Raw genomic sequence first — 27,361 nt, 5'->3', positions numbered from 1 at the left:
TTCCTGGTCTCATATGTGGCACACACACACACACACACACACACACACGAAAGCAGGAGTTGTTCATAGCTTTAACCATCAACGCACACTGCATCACTCCCACTTCTTCCAAGGCTGATAAATTCATCCATATAAGACACTGTTATCACTCACCCTTTGACATGAAGCCTATAGGAATCATAAAGAAACGGCAGATTTGCTGAGATACACCTTTTTTGAACCTTTAACAGTGCACAACGATGCTCACGTTTCTTCGGAAACAAAAATGCATGCTCAAACAGTCACTAGAAAATGTAGAAAATCATTTGCATATGAGAATAAAAAATCAATAGATTACTCTAAAAATTGATTTCTTGAATTCAAGAATTCGGAGGACACAAGGTAGGGAGTAGTTCGGATAGAAGCCCAAAGGAAATGGTTACACCACTGGTAATATGTGTTTAAAGCTTAGCAATGTTTTGCTTTTTGATGATTAGGTATTTTGTTAATTGGTGTGTGGATATATACAGTGTACCGGAATGTTTTTCACAGCGCTTCACTTTTTTTTTTTCCCCACATTTTGTTATGTTATGGCCTCATTCCAAAAATGATTCATTATTTTCCTCAAAATTCTACAAACAATATTCCGTAATGACAGTGTGATAGAAGTGTGTTTGAAATCTTTGCAAATTTATTACCAATAAAAAACGAAAAACAAATCACATGGACATAATTATTCACAGCCTTTGCTCAATACTTTGTTGAAGCTCCTTTGGCACCAATTACAGCCCCATGAGTATGATCTCTCCAGAGACGTTTAATCAGGTTAAAGTCTGGGCTCTGTCTGGGCCTCTTAAGGACATTTACAGAGTCATTCTGTAGCCACTCCTTTTGTTATCTTGGCTGTGTGTTTAGGGTCGTTGTCCTGTTGGAAGATGAACCATAGCCCCAGTCTGCGGTCCAAAGCGCTCTGAAGCAGGTTTTCATCAAAGATGTCTCTGTACATTTCATTTTTCCCCTTAAATCTGACGTTCCTGCTGCTGAAAAACATCCCCACAGCAGGATGCTGCCACCACCAGGCTACACATTAGGGATGGTATTGGCCAGGTGATGACCGGTTTCCTCCAGACATGACGGAGTGACATTCAGGCCAAATAATTCAATCTTTGTTTCTCATGGTCTGAGAGTCCTTCAGGCACCTTTTGGCAAACTTCAATTGGGCTATCGTGCTTTTACTGAGGAGTAGCTTCCGTCTGGCCACTCGACCATTAAGGCCTGATTGGTGGAGTGCTGCAGAGATGGTTGTTCTTCTGGAAAGTACTTCTTTCTCCTCAGAGAACCAGATAATAACCAGATAATGGAATTACAAACCATAAATGTACCCTGAAAGTTAGGTTTATACCAATGTATTGAATGATAATAATAATAAGTGTGAAAATAATAAGCGTTTAATATCCATAACAAATCATCAGTCAGAAAATGAAACTCTTCTGGGCCACCGTTTGTCTTCTCCTGCTGTAGTGAAATGTTTGGGGGTTGGGGAAAGCCAGAAATAAAAGACATCAATTGCCGTAAAAAGCTGTCTGCATGTTTATCCATGAGGCTTAAACATTTTAATCAGAGGGAAATGATCTCATTCTAAGTTACTTCAAATATTTCTTTAGTTCTTGGTCATTTTCTGGCCAATGATTTGCTGTTGAAACCATTTGAAGCTTCACATATTGGGCCTTGAGTGTACTTTTTTTGAAAGGCTGTGAATTTATTTGTTTTTAGTAAATAGTAATTTTTTTTCTTCTTCATATATTCGCAAAAATGTCAATAAACTTCTTTCGTCATTATGGGGTGTTGTTTGTAGAATTTTAAGGAAAATGATTAATTTAATCCATTCTTTGGAATGAGACTGTAACATAACAATATTGGGAAAAAGTGAAGCGCTGTGAATTTTTTCCGGATGCACTGGAAAGAGCAGTACTGATCAGTAACCCGGTTTTTGGAACAGTGTTGATCAGCGATTGGGTTTTGGGAACAATGTAATTAGTGATTAGGTATTAAAAGTAATGTGGATCAATGATTGGTTATTAGGAACAATGTAATCAGTAATTAAGTATTGAGGGGACGATGTTGATCATTGATTGGGTATTGGGAGAAATGTAATCAGTGTAATCATGTAATCAGTGATTGGTTATTGGGAACAATGTAATCAATGATTGGTTATTGGAAACAATGTAATCAGTGATTGGTTATTGGGAACAATGTAATTAGTGATTGGTTATTGGGGACAATGTAATCATTCATTTTCATTTATTCATTTTCTCCCGCTTATCCGTAATTCAGGTCGCGGGGGCAGCAGTCTAAGCAGGCCCCCGCCTTCGACTGCTGCCCAATCCTCACAGCACCGTCCCTTACGGTCCCTCCTGCAGGTGGTGAGCCCACGGGAAACAATGTAATCAGTGATTGGTTATTGAGACCAATGTAATCAGTGATTGGTTATTGGGAACAATGTAATCAGTGATTGGATATTGGGAAGAATGTAATCAGTGATTGGTTATTGGGAAGAATGTAATCAGTGATTGGTTATTGAGATCAATGTAATCAGTGATTGGTTATTTGGGACAATGTAATCAGTGATTGGTTATTGGGAACAATGTAATCAGTTATTGGTTATTGGGAAGAATGTAATTAGTGATTGGTTATTGGGAACAATGTAATCACTGAATGGTTATTGGGAACAATTTTGATTATTGATTGGGTATTGGGAGAAATGTAATCAGTGATTGAGTATTGGGAAAAATGTTAATCAGTGATTGAGTATTCGGAATATGTAATCAGGAATTGACTATTCAGAAAAATGTTGATCAGTGATTGGATTTTGGGAACAACACAACCTATTTATTCAGCTTTTACTTATCACATTAATTTTTGTTAAATGGTAGGGTTCATGTTTATGCTTTCTGGGTCAAAAATCGTGGCATCCTAATAAACATAGATTGAAAATACACTGATTGTATTTACTTCACTTGCCAGAAAGTGAGGAAGTGTACAATTAAGGAAGCCCACATTCCAAAGCTGAGAGCACATAACATGAGATGGTGAGGGTGGATTGTGGCTCGTCCCCCATTTTTATTGTGGGGAGAAGATTTCTTCATAATTGCACACTGATGTAGAATTGCGTTTTACTATGCAAAATGAATCAAAGTAATCAGGTCTGGAATTATAATGCAATTGTAAGAAACATCACAAAGGATGTCTGTGAACACATTCGATTTTTCATTGAGCTAGAAAACCCAAACCAGTTCCAGTATGACAATGGCCATTTGCACAAAGCGAGCTCTGATAGAGATATGGTTGGCATGGGTTGGAGTGGAAGATCTTGAGTGGCCTGCTATAGATCTCTGACTTCAACCAGACTGAACACCTTTTCACTCAGAGAATTGGCTGAAAATCTAGTGGAACGGCAAATAGGGACTAATTGCGGAATAGGCTGTTCAAACAGCACAAACAAATCTTACGGTCAAGCGTCTACAAACTTGGCGTGAGTCCGAATTTCACTCAAAACTTGGACTAAATATAAAAAGTGTAGGACGAGTTAAAGCAAACTAGGATTGAAGTCGAAGGGTCATGCAAGATTACATAAGTAAAACTTTATATCATCCTCCACACAGTCCGTTTCTTAACGCTACGCCAGCGTGTAGTGAAAATAAAAAGAAGGAATTGTTACCAGAATATTTTTTTGTATCTATATTTTAAATAAATGCCGCAACATGTTCGGGAAAAAGTTGCGCAATGATATATAAAGAAATGATGGTTAATTAATAAGCAATAATTGCGAAAACTTACAAATTCAAATAAAAAAACAGTAAAATGGGTCAAAATGATCATCTACCTCAAGCAGATATACATTCAAATCCATTATATGGATTTAAAGTATATTTCGAATGTAGAAAGTCTCTCACGTTTGCCTGCTCAACCATGAATTGAGACTGAATAGTATCGATGCTGAGCCCGTTTAAAAGTGCAAAAGAATAAACATATCGATTGAATTTAAATTAATAATATGCACTTTTTTTTGTTTGTTTTTTTTAAACCAGAGATTCTACTAGGCACAACAGCATCAGCAGAGAATGAAGCTTTTTTTTTGAAGGTATCTTAAACGGGCTGTGACATGGCAAGCTCCGGATGGCAAACACACTCCCTGGAACACTCGTAGTAATAATAACTGATTAGTGTAGTCCCTTTCGGAAGAACCCATTTTTGTGACTCCGAAGTGACATGTGACATTAAAGCCCTTGCGTAACATTCGACATTCCCAGTGTCTCCATTAGTAACGCTAATGGCATCCATCAGTTTATGCGGAAAATAGATCATCGCCGTGCACTTTGCCATTATTGCCTCTTTAAATCTCCTCAATTGCATTTTCGCAGCAGCAGGACTGATAGAGAATGAGGACAGTCATGCCTGGGAGCCAATTTATTACTTGTACTGTGCCACATGAACTACTGAAGTAGCAAAGAAGAGTTTCCTATTTGGGGTATTGCTTTTCTTTTGTGCATATTCCCAGTATTCGATGTCTAGAGCCAAACCCTGTAAACTAAAAGTCAAAAAAGACATGTTGCTGTCTTCTTTTTCACCCAGTGTTGTGACGTTTACAACGACGTGGTGCCGCTTGTTAAATTTACAGCAGTTGGCAAGCTGTAAATAATTGATAGTTAGCTAAGGTGAGATGTCGGTAGCGAACTAACCAGGTGGAAGGGAACGAAATGGAAACTCCTTCTCGCATTAGCTGATTATTCATTATGCAGATCGAGGCGGCCAAACGAACCGTGCTGTGGCGCGCTTGCATATATTAGACGAAGGAGAAAACAAGGTGCGGGTAATTAATCTTTCTTGTTTTCACAAGCGTGATCGACGATCGAATGAAGACACAGCGTCAGAGACAAGCAGATTTACACCGCACCGCGTACGTCCCCTACTCATGTATAGCGGTGATTGCTGAAGGTTGCCAAGGTGAACGTGATTCATTCCTGAAACCTTGGCTCTTTTAAGCACTAAAACATGCTGTACAGTCCATTTTAACAGCTCTTTCTTGGCTGTATTGTTGAGAATTGAGATCTTGCGAGACTGCAGAGCACCCGCTTGACTTTTAAACACACTTCGGATTTTTTTTTCCTACAAGTGCTGTGTATATTTTAACCGAATACCTGGGATTTTCCTTTTGTTCCAGTTTGATCATTCCATCTTTTTTTGTACTAAAGACTTACAATTCGGAACAGTTCAAGATAATCCAGATGATGTTTTATTCATTTGTTAACTGTCAGGATTCAGTTTGCCTGTGGCCACTGTAGTCTCAGATTCCTTCTCGTAGAACCCCGTGCATTTTTACGTTATCTGTCTCAAGGTTTGGTTTCAAGCTGCTTTTCTGTTCATCACGGTTGTGTTTGTATTAGCTTTTTTGATCATTTTTTTAATTCAAATTCAAAGTATGACATATAGTGAAATGCTTTTTATCACTGTCCAACTTGAGAACATGAAAGAAATATAATATAAGCTAAAAAAATAAAAAAAAATGTAAGAAAAATAAAAATAAGTATAAAAGTATATTAAAATATAATTTGACTATAAGTAGAAGTATGGATAAAATATATATAAAATATAAAAAAAATATATATACACACTAGCAGGTAAAAAAAAAGGTATATAGATGTATATACATACATGAATTAACAGAAGAAATGGATGGATATATTTGACAGATATGTTAAAGTCATTTTCCTCTGACCTTTGTAATTAACACGGCATTTCCACCTGGAGAACTGATGCTTTATTGATTTTTTTGTTGTTGTTGGAAAACTACAACCGTACAAGAACCGTACTGTAGCCAATGTCACCAAGATATTGATATTATATTGATATTAACTCTCAAAACATGACTTTATCCCTCGCACTGCTGCACACATGAATAAATGTTAATCTTGACTTTGAGTTATAATGCATCCCAGTTTCCACCAGCGAATCAGAGTGCAGGGTTTTGATGAAGCGTTGCAGTGATGAGTCACTGCAGCCTGTAGTGAATGCCTGTGTTGATGGGAATCAGCATTTATATAATGGCCGTGAGTGATCTATCACCAGTACAGCCGAGTGGGGTGACATTTTGTTCCGCTTGTAATTACAACATCCCATAAGGTCGGCACCATCTCGAATGTTACAGGAGGCTATGATAAATGTTATGTGTGTGTGCGGAGGTGCGTTCGGCACGTGCTACGCCGAGAGCAAAAGGGCTCGCGGCGTTTGCTTCTGTCAATAGTCGTAAAGCATCTCCGGAAACGGACAAGGCCAAAGAAAGCGAGGGACGATTTCGCGACAACACGTTTGATTCTTAGCTGCATGACAGATCATTACAGCCCCGAAGCTGAACTTTCTATGCTGCGTATAACCTGAACTCCCTACTTCAAGCAGGAAATAGAGCTAGAAATTATCTGGAAAGGCTAGAAATGTTTTTTGGGAATTCCTATACTGGCCTGAAAGGTAGATTTGTTGTCCTGTTGTCATGGCTTGAATCAACATTCACAAGGCCCATTAGTCTTTTCCTCACATCTATTCACTGTGTTTCAGGTTTAACCATGTCAGCATTTCCATATTCCATACAGGAATATTATACACTGCTGTTCACATATTTGCAGCTGGAAAAAAATTAAGATCTCATCCACAAAATATATATATTTTCAATATTAACCATTTTGTCTGATGAAAGATATCAGTTGTAGCAAACGAGTGAGCCTTTTAATTTCCTCTTTTCTATTATCTTAGCACAACCATAACCGGATTTAAGGAGATTTAATAGAGAACCACCGAAAACTGCAGTTTGTCACAAAAGTGCCGGAAATGAATTGTATGGGAGATCGTTATGTCTCTCTGAAGGATACACTTCGACCGATAAAGCTAGCTGCCTGCTCATATCCTGTCTCTGCACGAGAATTTAAGAAAAGCACTCACTATATCCTGTATTCACCGAAGTGCGTCGGCTGAGGACAATCAGCGAGTTGAGCGCTACCCAGATTGCATGCAAACTCTAAAAGCATCGACTTGGCAACAGTGTGTTTAATTCGGGTATTTAATAAAAATCAGACACTGTATGTTAACCCATCATGCAGAGTTGCACCACTACATGTTTGTGTATGTTGGTAGTAAATATGCCATATAACATCAATACCTTATTTCGTTATTTATTAGTAACTACGGAAACGTGTCCTTCATGGTCAGAAATAATGTAGTGTTCGGGTAATATGCATACTGCATCTGCAAAGTGCAGCTTTTCCCAGAAGACATAACGATAAGTGCTGATAACTTTCAGGCATTTGCTTAGTCAATTTTAATAAAGCTCACGTCTCCTGTGCAGACGCTGTCCTACGAGTAATTGGTTTTGAAGAGAGATGAATGGAGGTAACATGAGTGCAAATGAAGGTGAAAACCTGATAGGATCTCATAATTTTAGTAGTGAGGAATGATCACATTTGAACTTAATACTTTCCACCATCACGATCCCTCCTGTTGCATGGAGTATTGACAATTATATAGACCAATACATAGAGTACATTTTTATTTTTTATTTTATAATTGGTTACAGTGCATCTGGAAAATATTCACAGCACTTAACTTTTTTTTTTCCACATTTTGTTATGTTACAGCCTTATTCCAAAATTGATCAAATTCATTATTTTCCTCAAAATTCTACGTACCCATAATGACAACGTGAAAGAAGTTTGTTTGAAATCTTTGCAAATGTCTTACAAATGAAAAACAAAAACAAAATTGGGCTCAGGTGCAAACTGTTTCCACTGATCGTCCTTGAGATGATTCTACACCTTGATTGGAGTCCACCTGTGGTAAATTCAGTTGATTGGCCATGATTTGGAAAGGCACTCACCTGTCTACAGAAGGTCCAACAGTTAACACTGCATGTAAGAGCACAAACCAAGCCATAAAGTCCAAGGATTTCTCAGTAGACCTCTGGGATAGGATTGTGTCCTTAGAAGGCTCAGATCTAAGGAAAGGTACAGAAAAATTTCTGCAGCATTGAAGGTGTCAATGAGCAAAGTTCCCCCCCGATCATCGTTAAATAGAAGAAGTTTGGAACCACAAGGACTCTTCTTAGAGTGGAGGTGCATGGCCAACCTGAGTGAACGGGGAAGAAGGGCCACTCTGAAAGAGCTCCAGCGTTTTTCAGTGGAGAGAGGAGAACCCTCCAGAAGAACAAGCATCTCTGCAGCACTCCACCAATCAGGCCTGTATGGTAGAGTGGCCAGACGGAAGCCACTCCTCAGTAAAAACTCATGACAACCTGCCTGGAGTTTGCCAAAAGGAAGCTGAAGGACTCTCAGATCATGTAAAACTAAGATTGAACTCTTTGACCTGAATGCCAGGCATCATGTCTGGAGGAAACCAGGCACCGCTCATCACCAATACCATTCTACAGTGAAGCATGGTGGGGGCAGCATCATGCTGTGGGGATGTTTTTCAGCAGCAGGAACTGGGAGACTGGTCAGGATCGAGGGAAAGATGTATGCAGCAATGTACAGAGATGTCCTTGATGAAAACCTGCTTCAAAGTGCTCTGGACTCCAGACTGGTGCACCGGTTCAACTTCCAACAGAACAACGACCCTAAGCACACAGCCAAGATAACAAAGAAGTGGCTACATGGACGGCTCTGGGAATGTCTTTGAGTGGCCCAGCCAGAGCCCAGACTTTAACCTGATTAAAAATGGCTGTGCACCTTCGTTCCCCATCCTACCTGATGGAGCTTGAGAGGTTCTGCAAGGAAGAATGGGAAACTAGAGGCTATAATTGGTGCCAAAGGTGCAAAGGCTTTGAATATTTAGGTACGTGTTTTTTTTTTTTTTTTTTTTTTTTTTTTTTTTTTTTTTTTTATACATTCGCAAATATTACACACAAACTTTGGGATATTTTGGGAGACCCCTGGAACAATTCAAAGTTTTGACAGTTTCATTTATCCTGTATATAAAGTGAGAGGAAATTGGCCGTCAGACATTATTTAGAATATTTATTGTGTTTGCTGTAAAGATGCTTTTTTTGCTTACCATGGTTAAAAGAGTGGTTATTATATTGTTCTCGCACCAACAATAAGTTCACTGAGATCATGTCATGCGACATGATTGGCTGATTGGATGGTTTCATGAATAAATAAGTGGAAAGCTATTTCTGTTAAAGTGGCCAGTGGGTGTGTATATAGTAATGAATGATAAATTTTGGCCCACTACACAAATAGCTAAAAAAAGCTTTTGGTTTTTTCGAGTAAATGATCAATTTATTACCACCTCCTTTCTCTGAGTCGGTTTAATATGATAATGCGAAACACATTTAAAAAAAAAAAGCATATTTCAATTCATTGCGTAAGCTGCATCTAACCGACATCATCCGCAATCCGATTGCATAATTTGTAATCATTTCGAACATTAGGACAATTTTTTGTCAGCTTTACAAGATTAAAATGTCTGTCATTTTACACCAACATCCCTAAGGGTCAATTATCACTCTTCCATTAATGCGTTCCAGACCAACTGAGTGAATTTGGAGTGGATTGCATGCTCTCCTGTCTGGAATGATGTTGGTGTTTTTTCTGCGATAACTTATAGACTTCTGTAAGCCGCCCACTGTTCCTGCACAATATGTCTATGGATTTTACTTAAGGCGTAATCGCCCCCTCTTCCTGCTACAAAGACAGAACATGACGTTCTGGTCTATTATTCATGGACCTTTTTTTTCCTCAGTAAAAGCCTGATCTTGCATGACTTACCCTGAGTAGGTCAAGCTTTTTTTGCTATACTTTGCCGGTGTCTTATTGACCTTTGGCCAATGAGAGCACCCTACCTTGAGAGCACAGTAGACGTGTTTTTATAAACACTTAGTCTAAATTTTAATTGTTTAAGGCAAAAGATTCATAGGATGAAATAGATGCTTTCCTGCGAGAACAAACATTCTAGTTTACAGGTGCATGTGCTTAATTCATCAATTAGCCCTTTAATTTGCAATGAGCAAGTTATTGCTGTGAGTGGCAAAGAAAAGCTCCCTGAAATGAAATGAGGAAGAAAACTTGAGAAGAACCAGACTCAAATGGGAAACCATTCACATATGGGTCACACTGAATGTTCATTCAGTTTCATGTCATTGGTTGTCAAATGTTCATGGATGGGCAGTTGAATGCAAACACTGTAGTCTTAAACCATTCTACCAAATCCGTCTTTGTGGTTCTTAAAATTAACTTCACGTGGAACCGTTCTCAGTAGCAGCGAGTGGTCTTCAATCGAAAAGCAATCCATCCAGAGGTATATCCAGAAAATATTCAAATTCGCCAAAAAAAAGAAAAAAGCATTCCAAAAGAAATCATGATATAGTTTTAAGTCTACACCACTAATCCCTCGTCAAACAGCCAAATCAAATGCTATACGTTTCCCACTAACAGCGACTAGGTTTAATATTTTTCCCCTCAGAAATCAACGTTGAGTTTGACATTTGGCACAAGATCCATGTGTAAGGCTTTGAATATGTTGATAGCTTTGATGGAACAAATACAGGAGGGTCACTGAAACATCACACTGGAGCTCTATGCCTTTAGCTAGAGCTATATTAAACATTTCATCTGCTGACTCGTGTTTGAAACCCCCACACAAATGTAATGTTGGTTGGCAGTTGAAGCTCTCAAGAGCAGAGGAGTGCTAACCCTGAAGCTCTTGATTCTAGAGAGCGGCACCATTCTGAAAAAAGCTGTGTATTTTTGTTCTGCTCTGATCATGGTTATGAAGGATCTATGCTGCATTGTACTGTACAGACACTCATTATGTTCTGAAACCGTATTCTACACCAGTGGTCCCCAACCACCAATCAATTAGTACCGGGCCGCACAGAAAGAATACATTATTTCCATTTTATTTATTATCTAATTGTGAACGATGTTTTCATTTTGGAAAATTACCGGATTCTCTCCACCACATCTGTCTATCACTCACTCTTGATGCATGTCATGATGCCTCGGTCACATGTCTTACCTCCATCCGCTACCTTCTTAAAGGGGGTCCGGCCGCTAACACATAATACATTACCGCTAAATTGAAACCCCCAAGCGAGCAAAATGAACAAAAACAACACAGTGGATTCACGTTTATTATTATATTTAGAAAACACCAGTTTTTATAGTCGTATCATTTTATTTTGTTGTATTTATCCACCACACCTTAAAGGCTAGTCCTTAAATACATTTTCCATGTTTCCTTTTGTGCGGTTTTCCTGTAGCATTATTTTCAATGGTCTTTTTTTTTTGTAGTTGCAAGTATGTTGCTTATACCGTAGTAACTAATATTATCAATAACCATCCTAAAACAGTGATCATCAAAACAAGAATGAAAACATAGCGATGTAAAGCTACATAGATCTCTGTTTTCAAAACTTACGCTTATTTGCGTTTATTAGCCGGTTTATGCTAGCTACTAAGTCACTTTTTGTATCTATTCATATCCATCAGGTTTCTTCTATTATACACATCAACGTCTACCAACCAGAGAGGGTGAACGCAAACACGTGCTTCCTCTTAGACACGTGAAACCAGTCATCATAAGACACATACATTACACATACCGTATTTTCGGACTATAAGCCGCTACTTTTTTCCCACGTTTTGAACCCCGCGGTTTAAACAACGAAGCGGCTTATTTATGGATTTTTCCTGGTTTTTTCCCGGTTTCACAAACTTCAAGCCAAAAGACTGAACCCCATAACATTAGACCAATGAAATTTCCGAACGGAAACGGAAAAACGCACCTCACCTGTGTTCTAAGCTGCACGGCTTCGGGAGAAAAAACTTTTTTTTTTTAAACGCACGCCGATGCCAAAAGATAAACTCCAGAGAGAAATAGTTGTGAAAGGAAGGAGGAAGACAGTGAACAATGGCTTTCTTGGTCGGCTACTGTTTAGATACAAGTCGTTGTAGCGCGTTGAGTCTGGGTGAAGGGAGAGCTTGCTAACTCCAGTTGCAACAGAAATCATATAAGCACAGACAGGTTTCCAAAACTCGTGCTTTTTTTTTTTCTTGGCAACAGCGTTACGGGTTAGTCAAAGAAACTTAGAAATGAGCATCAGAAAATTATAAGGACATATTCCTCGGTCTCCACACATGCAGTAATACCGGAAAAATGCGGCGGCAGCCTATTCCCAAAATGCCGCTCTGCTCTTAAAGGAGCCACAACATATTTCACCCGTTACACCGTGTAACAGACACTGTCTTTCATTAAAGCCTGTGTAAAGCCTGTAGACACCTGCGGCTTATAGACAGGTGCGGCTTATTTATGTTCAAAATAAAAATCTTTGTCAAATTCAGTGGGTGCGGCTTATATATGGGTGCGCTTTATAGTCCGGAAATTACGGTACGTGAGCTCACAGATTTGGCTAATATTGCTGTGATGGGGAAGCACTTGAATACTGGAAAAACGAATATACTCGATTTCTCTGTGGAAATGAGTAGTCTTGATTACAGTTGAGTACACTGTAAGAAATGAAAGAGAAAAATGAATAGAGGAGCACAGACTCCATTAAGAATGAAAAAAAAGTTACGGATTTGCTCTTTCTGTCAAGCCGTGTCATCATTTGAATTGTGTTTACCGCTTACTGTCAGGATACAGCCATTGTAATGAAATGGCTGAAGCCTTATCACCAAACACAGAGCTCACACTCAAACATGTATATTCACACGCATGCACACACACACACACACACACACACACACACACACACACACACACACACACACACACACACACACTCGGAACCTTCGATCTGCGACAGACTTCTTCCTTTTCGTAAGGTCTCTATTCTGCCGCATGACTAAACTGATAGACTTGCTGTTGTCCCTTTCTGAGACAGTAAAAGCAATGCCAGTCATGCCCTGTTTGGCTTTATGGGTTCTCACTATACAATCTAATAAAAACCGCATATGAACGAAGGATAGAATGAGAAGGAGACTGCAAAGCATGTTCAAACCCGTTGTGTCAGATTCAATTAAACTACGCCTCCATGTTTTCTTCTGTCCTCTCACTACACCTCCTTCTACTTCCTGATTTGATTTGGTTGTCTATTTATGCTATTATAGTATATATAGAAAAGGGTTAGTGCCTTTCCAATAAAATCTTGTATTAGCCATAGTTCACAGCGGTTTATGGAATTTTCTATTTTTCACTAGTATAACAAGTCAAGTCAAGTCAAGTCAAGTCAAGTTTATTCCTATAGCGCTTTTCACAACAGACATTGTCTCAAAGCAGCTTTACAGAAATCAGCAGTGAAGGTAAATGGTGTGTATTTATCCCTGATGAGCAGCCATGGTGACTGTGACCAGGAAAAACTCCCTTAGATGTTAAGAGGAAGAAACCTTAAGAGGAACCAGACTCAAAAGGGGAACCCATCCTCATTTGGGTGACATCAAGAGTTTGATCAAAAATCTTTCAACAATACAGAACAGTCAAACCTGACAGAGATCGATTGGGCCAACTTGCCAAATTCAGCGAGAGATTTTCTTTTAGGTTACAATGTTCCACTCAGCGAATTCATCAGCAACATACTGTGTAGGTTCTATTGAAGACATTGTAGCTGTGATTGTTAGTAATGCCATCCCCAGCGCTTTCAATTAATTTTTATTTGCTTTTACCAATGAACATTGTCTCAAAGCAGCTTTACAACATAATATACCATGACTGATATTTTCGACACAATATGGCCGAATAATTAGTTTATTCTTACTCCATGATCAGAAATAGATCCCAAAGAATCCACACTCTCTAGGAGCTCTTCAGCTCTATTCGAACAATCCGATTAAAGATGCGTCTGATGTAACTGGTTTCCCTTCTTGCTTTCGACAAACTGTCATAACTTATATTATAGTCATAGTAAATGTTGCCATGTAACTACCGTATTAACCGTTTCAATGGGACTGTTTCTAGAAGTGAAATTTGACATAATGAACACATGTGGAGTGATACACAATGTGAAACCTTGCAGAGCAGTTATATTAAATATAGACACTCTTGCAATGCCACTCATCCAATCAAATCAGTGAACCACATCTAATTGTTGTATAATGAACAGGAATTAACCTTCTGACCACTCAGAGTGAAGATTTGTACAGTATTAACTGCTGTATGTTGAATAAATGATAACCAATAGTTTTAACATATCCGCACTGTTTCTAGAAGCAATGTGCATGCAAAGATTGTGTATGTGTGTGTGTGTGTGTGTGTAGAAGTGGTGAAGACAAAAGAACTACTTTTGTGTCATTTTAAATGCCCCATGTAAAGGTAGTGCAGTGGAAATGCTGCACCTGATTCGATCCTGATCTCAGGTTAAGAGTTTCAAAAGTTTGTATGTTCTCCCTATGACCACATGGGATTCCCTATGAGGAGCTCTGGTTTCCTCTAACCTTCTATAAATATCCCTGGGAGGATTGGGAATGCTAAATTAAACCTATGTGTTCATGATGCACTGCGACTCCTGAGTCACATCTAGCATTCTTGGGATACGCTCAGGTAAAGCAAGAAAAAAAGAACAGTGGACATTGAATTTTGTGCCGGGTTTATTAACCAAAGTACTAGATCACTACTCTGATCTAACTTTACATACAAGATGTAAAACTAAATTCATCTGTCAGAAGATAAATATAGGAAGTATTGAAATTACTGTGCATGACCTCCTGGAATCAATTTGTATTTTTTTTCCGCAGCGACCTTCTCTGCCGTAGCGATGGCTTGTAACAGCTATTATGACAATGCTATCAAGGAGTTATGCCTGGCCAAGTTCAAGGAGGACATGGAAGCTCTGGACCAGGGCCACTGGTGCAGCTGGGAGGACACAGTAGAGTGAGTAGCAGCCTGTTTCACCCCGCACTGCTATTGTCTATGTCTCCCAGTGGACTTTAAAAAATAACATGTACAGTCTTAGATAAGTGAGAACCCACACGACGAACCGAAAGAGCCTAAAGCATTTTATTTGGAATAGGTTCATTTTTCCAGCGTTTGAAACCCGTCCAAGCCCGACTCAAGTTAATACCGCGAAAAACAACCTACTCAAACCTGAACATTTCAAGGTCGAGCTGGCGTGTCTGGAAGCGTCCAGAATCGGAAAACTTCTTGAGCAGATGACAGCGGTCGATGAATATTTTAGGATTTAAGATTATCGCTGTCAGTGAACTTCAGTTGGAAAAGCTGAAGTCAGAACAGAGGCACTTCTACTTCAGTCCCGCTACTGTCGGAGCTTGCGTGAGTGAGTCTTCAGACACAGTGATCATAGTGAGTAGCTTCCAAAGCAGAAGTAGTCATGGACAAATTTTGAACCAAAAGCTGGTTGGTCAAAACTAAAAAGTTTCCAGGCTTTTAAATCACAGGGGCCGGTTGCAACACACAATGTTTTGATGGTCCGGTATGTAAACCAGTGTGTATGTAGAATCTAAAAGCAGAATTCCAAAAACAGGAATAAATATGGACTTGGAAACTGAAAGGTTCTTCTGAAAGGGCTACATGATTCTGGTTGATGAAAATAGATATTTTAAATCTTGCTCACATTTTTTGGAATCATTTCGTAAAGACTAATATGTATATTTACAACAGTGCGGAAGCTTCATTTTGCTAGTGGATGTTTGTAAATGACCTCTGATCTGCATTTTGAATTGCTGATTTGATTGCCAGGGGTCTAAATCCTAGACCAAAAATAGTCGGAAACGATTTTTCTGTTGCCTAGAGCACAGTACGTCCTCCGAAAGTTCAAAGAGAAGCAGCACTGTTAACAGCTGGATGATAATTAGTCGAGGCAGTGTTTCGTCTTTTCTGCCAACAGCCACTCATAAGCCTCAGGTGGGTGAGAATTGGTATTGATAAACGCCGATTTGTGTGCGTTGCGTCACCGGCGGCTTTTGAGAACACGGCCCTGTCAATGTGCGCAGCCTTGACTCACTTGCATCAGTCATTCATTGCAAATTAGATAATGTGATTAGTGTTTGGGGTAATGATCAGAATGAAGGTTTCGTACACACACACACACACACACACACACACACACACACACACGCACGTATGTACATATATGTATAAAATATAGACAAAAACGAGTGGAACATGATAGTCTTCTGCTTTTCCAGCTCATCTGCTTGTGTTTAGTGCTTTGTGCTCGTGTTTTTTACTCACCATGGCTGTATACAGTAATGATTTTCTTCCTGTTTTTTTTTTTGCATTAAAGTCCCTGGAGATCAGCGGTTTCTGCTTTTCTCAAGCCAGATTTTATGGCACCAACAACCATGCATATACAGCACATCATTTTCATTTATATATCAAACATTATTTATGAAGGGACATAAAGCAAAAAAAAAAAAAAAACAGTTTTTAACATTTAATCTGATAAGAATTGCACATTAGAAGTAGCTGTTCTTATTACTCCAGTTATCCCGAATGTGCCTCACTAAAAGAGACCCAGACATCCAATATTAACATTGCTCTGGAGTGCTCATAGTCATGGAATGTCAAGGAAAGGGTCAAAAACCTGTCATTTTCAGGTATTTCTTTTTATCTCCAGGGCTCAAGAAAACGTTTGTTTCTTAATGACCTTTCACTTCATCCTGCCATTGGCAAAGTGTTGACAAGAGTTCATTCAAGCTGCTGGTGAGTAGCTAGTAAATTAAACCTTAAGCAATGTCATGAATGCTTTAAGGACGTATACCGTATTGTTCGGACTATAAGCCGCTACTTTTTTTTTCACGCTTTGAACCCCGATAGCTTAAACAATGACGTGGCTAATTTATGGATTTTTCCTGGTTTCACAAACTTCAAGCCAAAAAACTGAGCCCCATAACATCAGACCAATGAAATTGCTGATTGGGTTCAGGTGAACCAATGAAACTCTTTATATTAAATCAGATGCGCTCCCACTGAATCGGGCCGCACCACATCATAAATATGGATGATGTTCCTCTGACGTTTGATCTGCCGCTCACTCGGACCGTCTACAGGAAATGAGAATCATTCGTCACGCTGAAAACAACCGGGCATGAAAACACACACTTCACCTGTGTTCTGAGCTGCACGGCATCGGGAGAAAAGCTTCACCGATGGTGATTTTTAAACCCACGACGATGCCAAAAGATAAACTCCCGAGAGAAATTGTTGTGAAAGGAAGGAGGAAGACAGTGAACAATGACTTTCCTGGTAGGCTACTGTTTAGATACAAGCCGTGTAACAGACACTGTCTTTCGTTAAAGCCTGTGTAAAGTTCATTAGTTTCAGTGTAGACAGTGTAGACAGTGTAGCGGCTTATTTATGTTCAAAATGAACATCTTTGTCAAATTTAGTGGGTGCGGCTTATATTTGCGCTTAATAGTCCGGACTTAATAGTCTGGTTTTTCTCCTGCTAAGCCACCATGCAGCGGCTGCTGTAGTGACAGGTACACAGTGAAAACGTTCGAGTTGTGAATGTTGCCTGCATGAGCTACGCATGTCGGCTGTGTAATTCTCATCATGTAAACACGGTGTAGTCAGAGGTATGAGTGGGTTTTATTAATGCTGCTAATTAGACACGCAAAAAATAAAAAGTTTGACTTGTTTATCGGGTTTGTTTGCCTCTCCTTTCAACAGTGAGTCATTTGTTATGCTAACCATGAGTAATGTTTGTTATGATGGACAAGGTTGACCTTGGCCACTGGCATGAAATTGTGTTTTGCACTGCAATAGGAGAGACAGAGCCATAAAGCTAAATATGCTCAGGGGTAAAACATGAGCCCTGTTGTCCTAGATTAATGGATTATTATTTTTTTTTTCCTCAAAAAAACAATTACACAAGGTATTCTTAAGCAGACTAACGCACAACTACGCTAGGACAAGATGCAAAGTATTTGATCAAATGAGAAATGAGACGTTTTTTATTTACTTAAAGTTGGGACAGATGTAAAGTAAAATGTAAGTGAAAAAAGTTTTTGCAAATCCTACAAATCCATAGTTGCCTTTCAGGAACTCGAGCGTCTCGTTCCCTCAGGGAACCAGGGTTACATACGTAACCTAGAGACGTTCCCTCAGGGAACTATGGATTTGTAGGATTTGCAAAAACCTCTGTTTTCTCTTACATTTAACTTTACATACGTAACCTAGAGACTTTTATTTACAACAGAACATAGAAGACATATCGAATGTTTAAACTGGGGAAATGTAAAATTTTAGGGGAAAAAATAAGCTGATTTTTAATTCGATAGCTGCAAAAAGTCATAAAGTCGTAACCGGGGCAACAAAAGGCTCGAAAAGTAGGTGGTACTAAAAAAAGAAACTTCATTTAATATATATTTTTATATACAATGACATAACTCTGGATACAACATTTAAAAATGGATGTTGTCAGAATTTAATAGATTACAAATATAACTTTAAAATGTATAAATCAATTCATATAAGTCAATGTTTTATAAGTGTATCCTGAATAATCATGCCAAAGAAAACATAAATAGATTTTATATTTTTACTGGGAATGTGAGTGGCCCAATACCTTCTGAAGACCACCATGTATTAAGACAAGTGCTATGTCATTGTGCACTAGGGTCCGTGGGAACTTTCTTGAAAAGGTTGAGCGGTGTGTCCACTAGACTCAGGGAGTTTCAGCTATTAAAGAGCTTCCTCTAACCTGCTCAGCAGTGCACAAGGACAGAGACCCCTATCCTGAGTCGAGGGTTAAAGTAAGCGCTACAGTAACGATCACCCATTCATGATGATTATGTTGCTTATTCAAGGTTAAAGAGCCAAAACATCTACTAACATTATATCATTTCAAGGTTGAGATCTTGAACTTATTGCACAACACCCCTTTCCTCTATCTGTTGTTTGCGTACATTTTTATTTCTTTCTTTAATACACCTTCCTTTTAATTTTTTTTTTTTCACGCCACCCAACCGCCATTTCACAACTACTGTGCATGGTTGTGTATATTACGAATAAAATTTTAATATGATTTGAATTTGTTTATCATGCGATTAGTGGAATCTCTGCGCCCTAGTGGGGCAAGAACGAAACAAATCAAATGACAAACCATCACAAGGATATTGAGAGACCATTTATGTAAAATAATCTCTTCCCACATACAGAGTATTAAATTGAGCTTGAACATAAAAAGGCACATTGTGCACATTGTGCATCTGCTCAAGCTATTAAAAGCTCATCATTGGTTTTATTGCCCTACTGTAATGGCCAATTAAATACTTAAATATTTATATATTATAGACCTCAACTATATAGAATGAGGTTTACGTATAATATAATTTGAATAGGATTAAAATCATGGTTAACGCACGCAATCATATTCGATTGATTGATTTCTTTTTTTTTTTGGTCTTTTTGTACTGTAGCTAGAATATTTCTATAGCCTGTCTTCAGCTTGTCTAATTGATTGAACTTAAAAGCATTATGGGAGGGATTGGATACAATTTTTTGTTTGTTTGTTTTGAAACACAGAAGTTCACAAAATGTGATTACTTACATCCCCAACTAGTGTTTGATACTGAACGATTTTTTTTTTCCAGCCGTCAAAAGATTCCTGAGTGAAAATGAGAGAGAGGCTGTGAAAAAAAGAACCACAAAGTGACAGATTGAAAGTCTCAATTTTTTTTTTTTTTATAATCATGAACAGGTTTCTGAGGCTCGGAAATGAAAGTAATTTTTCCGGGTTGATTTTCGATATTTTATTTATATACTGTTTTTTTTTATTTTTTTTTATTATTATTTAACAAACTCCATAAATTATGGATCATTTAAGCTGCCTGGAAATTATGACCGCTCAAATATCCGAATACGTTCTGCCTGTATGTTCTGTTTACAGCAGTTTAAAATAAACACAGGTCAGGAAGTGTTACAGAACTGGAAGTGCATACAGTGTCATAGACAAGAACAGCTGCAGCCGGCCTCGTCATCACAGGGGGACAACCATGAAAATCCGTTCCCCAAACATGCAGGAATCCCCCCCCCCCACACACACACACCACGAAATATGTCTATCTGCGCAAGCTATACAATCAAACATCAAATAGTTGACACAACTCACCATACAACTACTTTACAATGAAATGTTTTAAAAAATTGTGTTTATATGGTAAGAGCTTTCCTGCTGACTGGAACTTTCACCACAAATTACAGAAATTTTTTGGTCTTAGGGGGTCTCTTGGAATGACTTAGATATATTAGTGCGTGTGCTAAGATGACAAAAGTCGGGGACACAAGAAAAGATAAAGAGAGGAAGTATTCAAGAAAGTGTGAGGTGAAGTTCTAGCAGAATTGAATATTACATCCAATGAGTTACAGTGCAATAAAGACGGTTCGATTTTATATATATATATATATATATATATATATATATATATATATATATATATATATATATATATATATATATATATATATGTGTGTGTGTGTGTGTGTGGGGGTGTGTGTGTGTGTGTGTGTTTTGCTTTTTGAGTGCAGTGGTATGGTTATATGGCAAAAACATTACACTGATCTTCTTCTGTACTGTAGATGAAAAAAAAAATCCCAGATAAATGTCATTTCTAAATGTATTGTAATAATTTTATCTCTGGACTGTCACTTTAACTCTGTGTGTGTGTGTACCGCACCATACCGCACACGGACACTTTAAGGACAATCACGTCAAATCAACTTTAATTTGACTGTAAATTTGACTGTTTTACCGTTTACTGTCATACGCATTCTTGTATATACACTTTTTTTTCACATATCTTTATATATTCGATATTTGATCTAGTTTATACTTTTGTATTTATCTGCCGTAGAGTTGATTTTCTCCGGGCGTCTGCTCTCCCACCATATCTGCTCATTCAGGCACTTAATGCCAAGGTTTGCAGGATCGTTTCCATGAGCTCCGACACTCGGCTCCCAACGGAGCGCGTTCGGGCCAAACAACCTTTAAAAACCACTCGTATGATCTGGTGTCACTTAGTGACATTAATGACTTGGAGAGTGAGCGTGAGAGAGACAAGCAGTGACGACACTACTGTGTCTGTGCTCTCTAATATACAGGATTTAGCTGTTAAAAAGCACAATGCAGCAGGCTTGTCATTAAAGATTCTGCTTTGTGTTTTATATATCTTCACTTCTCAGGCTATTCCCCCCCCCCCCCCCACCCACATGGCTCATTCCTGTGCAGTTTTTGACTGAATAACACTTCAAGTTAGAGGTGGTATGGTCACCGTGTGCTGATATCCGTCTTCAGTTTCTAAAGTCGGATATATTTAGTGGTGTTAAACCATCCGGAAATTCAGTCTCATACCGACTCATGGGAGTGACATCTGCTTTAGGATCTGCCCCCCTTCCCCTCTGCTCAATTCACCACCTACAACATATGGCTACTGAAAAGACGACTCCATATGCTTATCTATTTTTGGACCAGAGAAGCAGAGAATGTTTTGGGGAATTCACATTCAAATTAAAAATCTATCAGCATACCGATGAATAAATGGTTGTGTTATGCCTCTGAGGGGTCTTTGGTTAGAGTACAGCTTATTATAGCCAGTTCCATTCGATCAACAGTTTCAGAATCTTGACTGTAAAGTACAGCTGTGATTTAACATTACTTCAAGACTACGACACAGCTGGTGGAGTAAAAAAAAAAATGGTCCCGAGGGATGTTTTTCATCACGTCTCTTTAAATATCCATTTCCGTTCCCCTTTCCCCCCTAAAACGAAAAGGTTATAGTGGTTTTTTGGACTATTCATTCGAGTACGTGCATGCATGAAGACATCCACTGTTTTCCTCAATGCGACTGTATTTTGACCGAGCATCTTTGTGTCAGAAATGTAAAATGGCAATATTTGATTCATATTGCTATGAACGACAATTTGTTTCGCAATTCCTGGCAACGTTTTTACTAATCTACTAATAAGCACATACCTGACTTAACCTTTAGCTAAAGATTTCTATATGAGGAAATAATACATAGACTGATTATTTGCATACCAGGATATAAAGTGTATACTATAAACTTTATCTGGCACGACGTTTTCTTTTTTTCTTTACGTTTTTATAAAAGCTAAGGCTAGCCACACCAAGTGACAATGCTGTACAGTATCAATATTTCATATTGTTGGGTAATTCATTTCCCTACAAACATGGCCACTGCAGACTTCAGATCCACACGTCGATGAACTCAATCGAACACTGGTCTACTTAGTCACTTGTTCCTGCTTTGCATTTTTTTTTTTAAGAGACGTTAGGACATTCCAACCTTTGCCTCTGTGTCTGTATCATGCCTTCATAACATGTTTGACACAAAAGCTTTCAAGCTTTTTTTAGACGAGTCCTGTTCATCCTGTTCGTTAATTGCCTGACTGGTGTCAGGTTTTTTCGCCTTCGAGCCTGACTCGTGTTTAATATTCTTTTTTTTTTTAGTTATTATAAACTATTATAACTACTGCATAAAATAGCACCTGTATCGGTGTATTTGTCTAATGCTTTTTTACTTTTTAGCATTGCATTCGACATTTAGTCCCAATTTGCTCTTATAATTCCCTCCACTCTTCTGGGATGATGTTCCACTAGATTTTGGAGTGTGCTTATGGATATTTGTGTTCATCAGCCACAAGGGTTTTCACGAAAGGCAGGTACTGATGTAGGTGAGGAGACCTGGGGTGCAGTCAGCGTTCACATTCATCCCAAAAGGGTTCAGTAGGAATGAGATCAGAGCTCGATAGCAGCAAGATCTTCCTCTCCAAAGCATGTAAACAAGATCTTCAAGGAGCTCACTTTGTGCACAGGGGAATCACCGTGCTGGAATAGTATCAGGTTTCCAAATTTAAGTGAATGCAAATATAGCGCCATCTAAAGACAATGGAGTGCCGCCAGATTTGTGGTTACCAGATTTTAAAGAACCACATGTAGCAGGAAAGGGCAGGTGACCCAATACTTTTGGACATATAGTGCACATACGCTTGGTATTTAAGGTATACGGAAAGGCATTACTGTGTGAGGCACTGAAACAGGGCAAGCATTTTATAATACAGCCCTTTTAACTTATTATCTGCTTTTCATTTCAGCAGTAATGGAGATATTGTGATTTGTGGTGAGAGTAGGGAGCAGGTGGAGAAGAGCCTGGAGAGGTGGAGGTACACGCTGGAGAGAAGGCGAATGAAAGTCAGTAGGAGTAAGACAGAGTACATGTGTGTGAATGAGAGGGAGGGCAGTGGAGTTGTGCGGTTGCAGGGAGAAGGGGTGAAGAAGGTGGAGGAGTTCAGGTACCTGGGGTCAACAGTACAAAGTAATGGAGAGTGTGTTAGAGAAGTGAAGAAAAGAGTGCAGGCAGGGTGGAGTGGGTGGAGAAGAGTGATAGCAGGAGTGATTTGTGATAGAAGAGTATCTGTGAGAGTGAAAGGGAAAGTTTATAGGACTGTGGTGAGACCTGAGATGTTGTATGGATTAGAGACAGTGGCATTGAGTAAAAGACAGGAGGTGGAGCTGGAGGTAGCAGAGCTGAAGATGTTGAGGTTTTCGTTGGGAGTGATGACGATGGACAGGATTAGAAACGCGTTAATGAGAGGGACAGCGCATGTAGGACATTTTGGAGACAAGGTGAGAGAGGCGAGATTGAGATGGTTTGGACATGTGCAGAGGAGGGACGTGGGGTATATCAGTAGAAGAATGCTGAGGATGAAGCCGCCAGGAAGGAGGAAAAGAGGAAGACCAAAGAGGAGGTTTATGGATGTGGTGAGGGAAGACATGCAGGTAGTTGGTTCGAAAGAGGCAGATGTAGAGGACAGGGGGGTATGGGGACGGATGATCCGCTGTGGCGCCCCCTAATGGGCATTCCACATAGACTGCCCTGGGATAGCAAAATCATGGTGGCTATGCAGGGTGAGATGAAGACCGGCATGACCTGAGTTTTATTTGAACCCTAATGGAACAAATTTTAAATAATAATCTGAGGCTGAACTGAAAGGAGGTTTTCAGGTGCACCGGTCAGCTCATGGTTAATGAAGGATTTCAAACGCTCAGTGTAAAACGAAGTGCTGCGAGCTTGTAATTACAGCCCGAAGCTGAAATAACCTGCCATGAATTTTTATTAAATAAGAGCAATTAGCGTTTAATAAAACGATATTCGAGCTGAACAATAGCATGTACTTTCTGTCAGAGAATACTATTCAATCCCCATCACACAGAGAACAGCTGGGAATGAAAGGGTGCTATATAAATCATGTCTTCATCTGAATACAGACCTTACTCATTTCTCAACCCCTACCTAAGGCAATGTTCTTATATTCTGTGTTTGTATCTGCATATTCCTATTCACAAATTTCCCCTTTGGGATCAATGAAGTACATCCATCCATCCCTCCATCCCTCCATCCCTCCATCCATCTATCTATCTATCTATCTATCTATCTATCTATCTATCTATCTATCTATCTATCTGTCTGTCTGTCTGTCTGTCTGTCTGTCTGTCTGTCTGTCTGTCTGTCTGTCTGTCTATATTAATGCACATGCTTTCCTGGAGGTCTTTTTTCATGCCACTTCTCAGGCTCATTAGAGACAAATGTATATCCCTATACATATATTCCTATTTAATTTGTCTCATTGTCTTTTCTTTACAACATTATATCAATACATTCTAATGACATAGACTTGCAATTATATTATTAGGCATGTATCGATTTGAAAACGTGCTGTAGGTTTCCATTCTTAATCGAACGCCATGCGATGTGTAACAAACGGGGTGTGTCTGAAGCGTGACGCTTCCCTTATTCCGCTGTTCGAGTTTGTTCAGAGTCACATAGCCCCAGACATGTTTGCATGTAGGACATTGCATCTAGGACGTTTTGGAGACAAGGTGAGGGAGATTGAGATGGTTTGGACATGTGCAGAGGAGGGACATGGGGTATATCAGTAGGAGAATGCTGAGGATGGAGACACCAGGAAGGAGGAAAAGAGGAAGGCCAAGGAGGAGGTTTATGGATGTGGTGAGGGAAGACATGCAGGTAGTTGGTTTAACAGAGGCACATGTAGAGGACAGGGAGACGGATGATCAGCTATGGCGACCCCTAATGGGAGCAGCAGAAAGAAGAAGATTGGTGGTGCATGTGGTAGCACTGCTGCCTCACAGCTCCTGAGTTCCAGTTAGACCCTGGTTTCTTTCAGGTTCTCTGGATTGCTGCACTAAAAGTGCCCCTAGGTGTGTGCATAATGCTGTGCAATGGATTATTTTTTTTTTTGTTAGGGTATATTCCTAGCTCATGCCCAGTGTTTATCAGATATGCACCAAATCATGAATAAAACATCTATTAAAGATGAATTGATGGATGAATAAATAAATAATCAATTATGGAACCTAAATGTATCGACACAATATTATTAATTAGAGCTAATTTTCAATGATTTAACTTATGTTTAATTATTATTTCTTTCCTAAAGGTCCTATGGAGAGCTGACAAACTGTACGTTCCTGGTGGCCTGGAAGCTCAACTGTTTCTGGCCCAACAGGATAGTGGACGAATTCTTCATCAGCGTTCACCAGAACTACTTCCACAACTGCTCACCCACAGGCCGACTTCCTCATGATCCACCCAACAGGATTTTAGGGCCCTTCATTGTTGTACCCATTGTGGTCACTTTACTCATGACTGCCCTGGTGGTGTGGAGGAGTAAACGCAGCGAGGGCATTGTGTAACTGCCTGCTTCAGCGATCCTCTGAAGCACAGAGGCTCACATCACCAAACCCAGAGAACATACACACTATGCTGCTGGAAAAGTGACGTGTTTTAACTACTGACTTGTATCTCATCAAATAGCTAAAGAATGGAGCAGCATGCTGGCTACACACACACACACACACACACACACACACACACACACACACACATATTTGCACACATTATTAGAAACTGTCTTTACAATATATGATACAGACAAAACTTCATTTCATAGACTTCTGTCATATATCTACAAGGTCCTGGATGGTAATCCGAAGCAGTGCATTTTCATTACAATACCTCATTGTTGAAACAGCTGAAGTGCAAGTGGAAATGACACTGGCTGAATAAATCTAATTTATGGACAGATGAACCACAAAAGCAGAACGCTGGACTTCACTCGTCTCTCTCCTCTCACCACTCATGCATTCTCATGCCGTGCATTGTATCCAATCCTGATAATGTTTAGTCTAGTTGATATGCTGAACGGGTTTATTTGCAAAACGGAATAAATCACATGACTAATATCACACTGTATACCTGACAATGACGTCCATTTTATTGCTGAATAAACATTTGCAATTAAAGTTAAGTCAATTTCGAGCTATCGTGAAACAGTCGGGTCTGTAACGCTAGTTGATTTGACTAGAGACGATCAGAGACTTCGGTTAATTGGTTACTTGAATGTTTATTCGGAGTGAAATTTGTAAATCTGGCAACTCCAGCTCATATTCTGTCTATCATCCTTTGTTTAAATTTAAATCTGATTGCTTTTATTTTAACATGTCCTGATTGTTTCTCAACCGAAAATGAAGGCGCTTGAAAGGAAGCGATGGCAGCTCAGATTTTCTAAATTTGTGACTTGTGGCTAGAAGGCTGTTAGCTGAAAATGCAGGATTTCCAATAAAGGCACCGCCTCACCCCTGAGGAACATTCGGCTGTATGCTTTTTTTCTATTCTGCCTCACTTGTAAAATCATTTTGGTTAGGAAACTTTAAGGAAAGTATAGTTAATGGCTTTTCAGTGTGTAATTGTTTAGCATTCTTGTAAAGCTAATCTCCATTACAGTTCACTGCAATTCAGACGTTCCTGAGTCCTACAAACAAAAGCACCTAGCTCCATTATCCCTGAATAAATTTTCCTATAAATATATACACTTTCACTGTCTCAGTCCCATTTTCTTTGTTCAAACTCTCATGCACTTTTAATCTTTTACCTGAGTGACTGTGTATCTCATCTAGCAGACGTCTTTCATGCATAAAATTGGGGTGTGATGATGTTTAGCATTGTTGAGCAGCTGTATGATGGTACAGTGTCACTTCCTCACAGCTGTGGGAATCAATCCTACGTTCAGGTTATTACGTTTATGGAGTTTATGGAATGTGCATGTGTCTGTGTGAGTTTTGGGGTTCACTACTCTGCTTCCTAATCATAAAAACAAGCCATTGTTTGGATTAGAGATAGTGGTGTGTGTGTTTGTGCGTGTGTGTGTGTGTGTGCGTGAGCATGCGTATGTGTTTGTGTGCACATGGCCTTCAATTAAACGTTAATCAATCAATGGTGTATTTCCATCCCAAACCCAGTGTGTATGGATTGGATTTAGGACAATCCACCACCACAGCAAT

General features: G+C 39.2%; 1 protein-coding gene across 1 annotated transcript in view; it reads left to right on the top strand.

Moving 5' to 3' along the window:
• Window positions 1-26,896, top strand: part of ramp1 (receptor activity modifying protein 1) — a 28,574-nt gene extending 1,678 nt beyond the window's left edge. The window contains exons 2-3 of the mRNA XM_083537846.1: window positions 14,751-14,886; window positions 25,459-26,896. Coding sequence (XP_083393972.1) covers window positions 14,751-14,886; window positions 25,459-25,714 — 392 coding nt within the window. The 3' untranslated portion in view covers window positions 25,715-26,896. The remainder of the gene's footprint in view (window positions 1-14,750; window positions 14,887-25,458) is intronic.
• The last annotated feature ends 465 nt before the right edge of the window (window positions 26,897-27,361 follow it).

The sequence above is a fragment of the Silurus aristotelis genome, assembly GCF_946808225.1.
Source record: "Silurus aristotelis genome assembly, chromosome: 3".
Lineage (NCBI taxonomy): Eukaryota > Metazoa > Chordata > Actinopteri > Siluriformes > Siluridae > Silurus > Silurus aristotelis.
The sequence above is the reverse complement of the archived record's forward strand: the minus strand, read 5'-3'. Positions and strand labels throughout refer to the sequence as shown.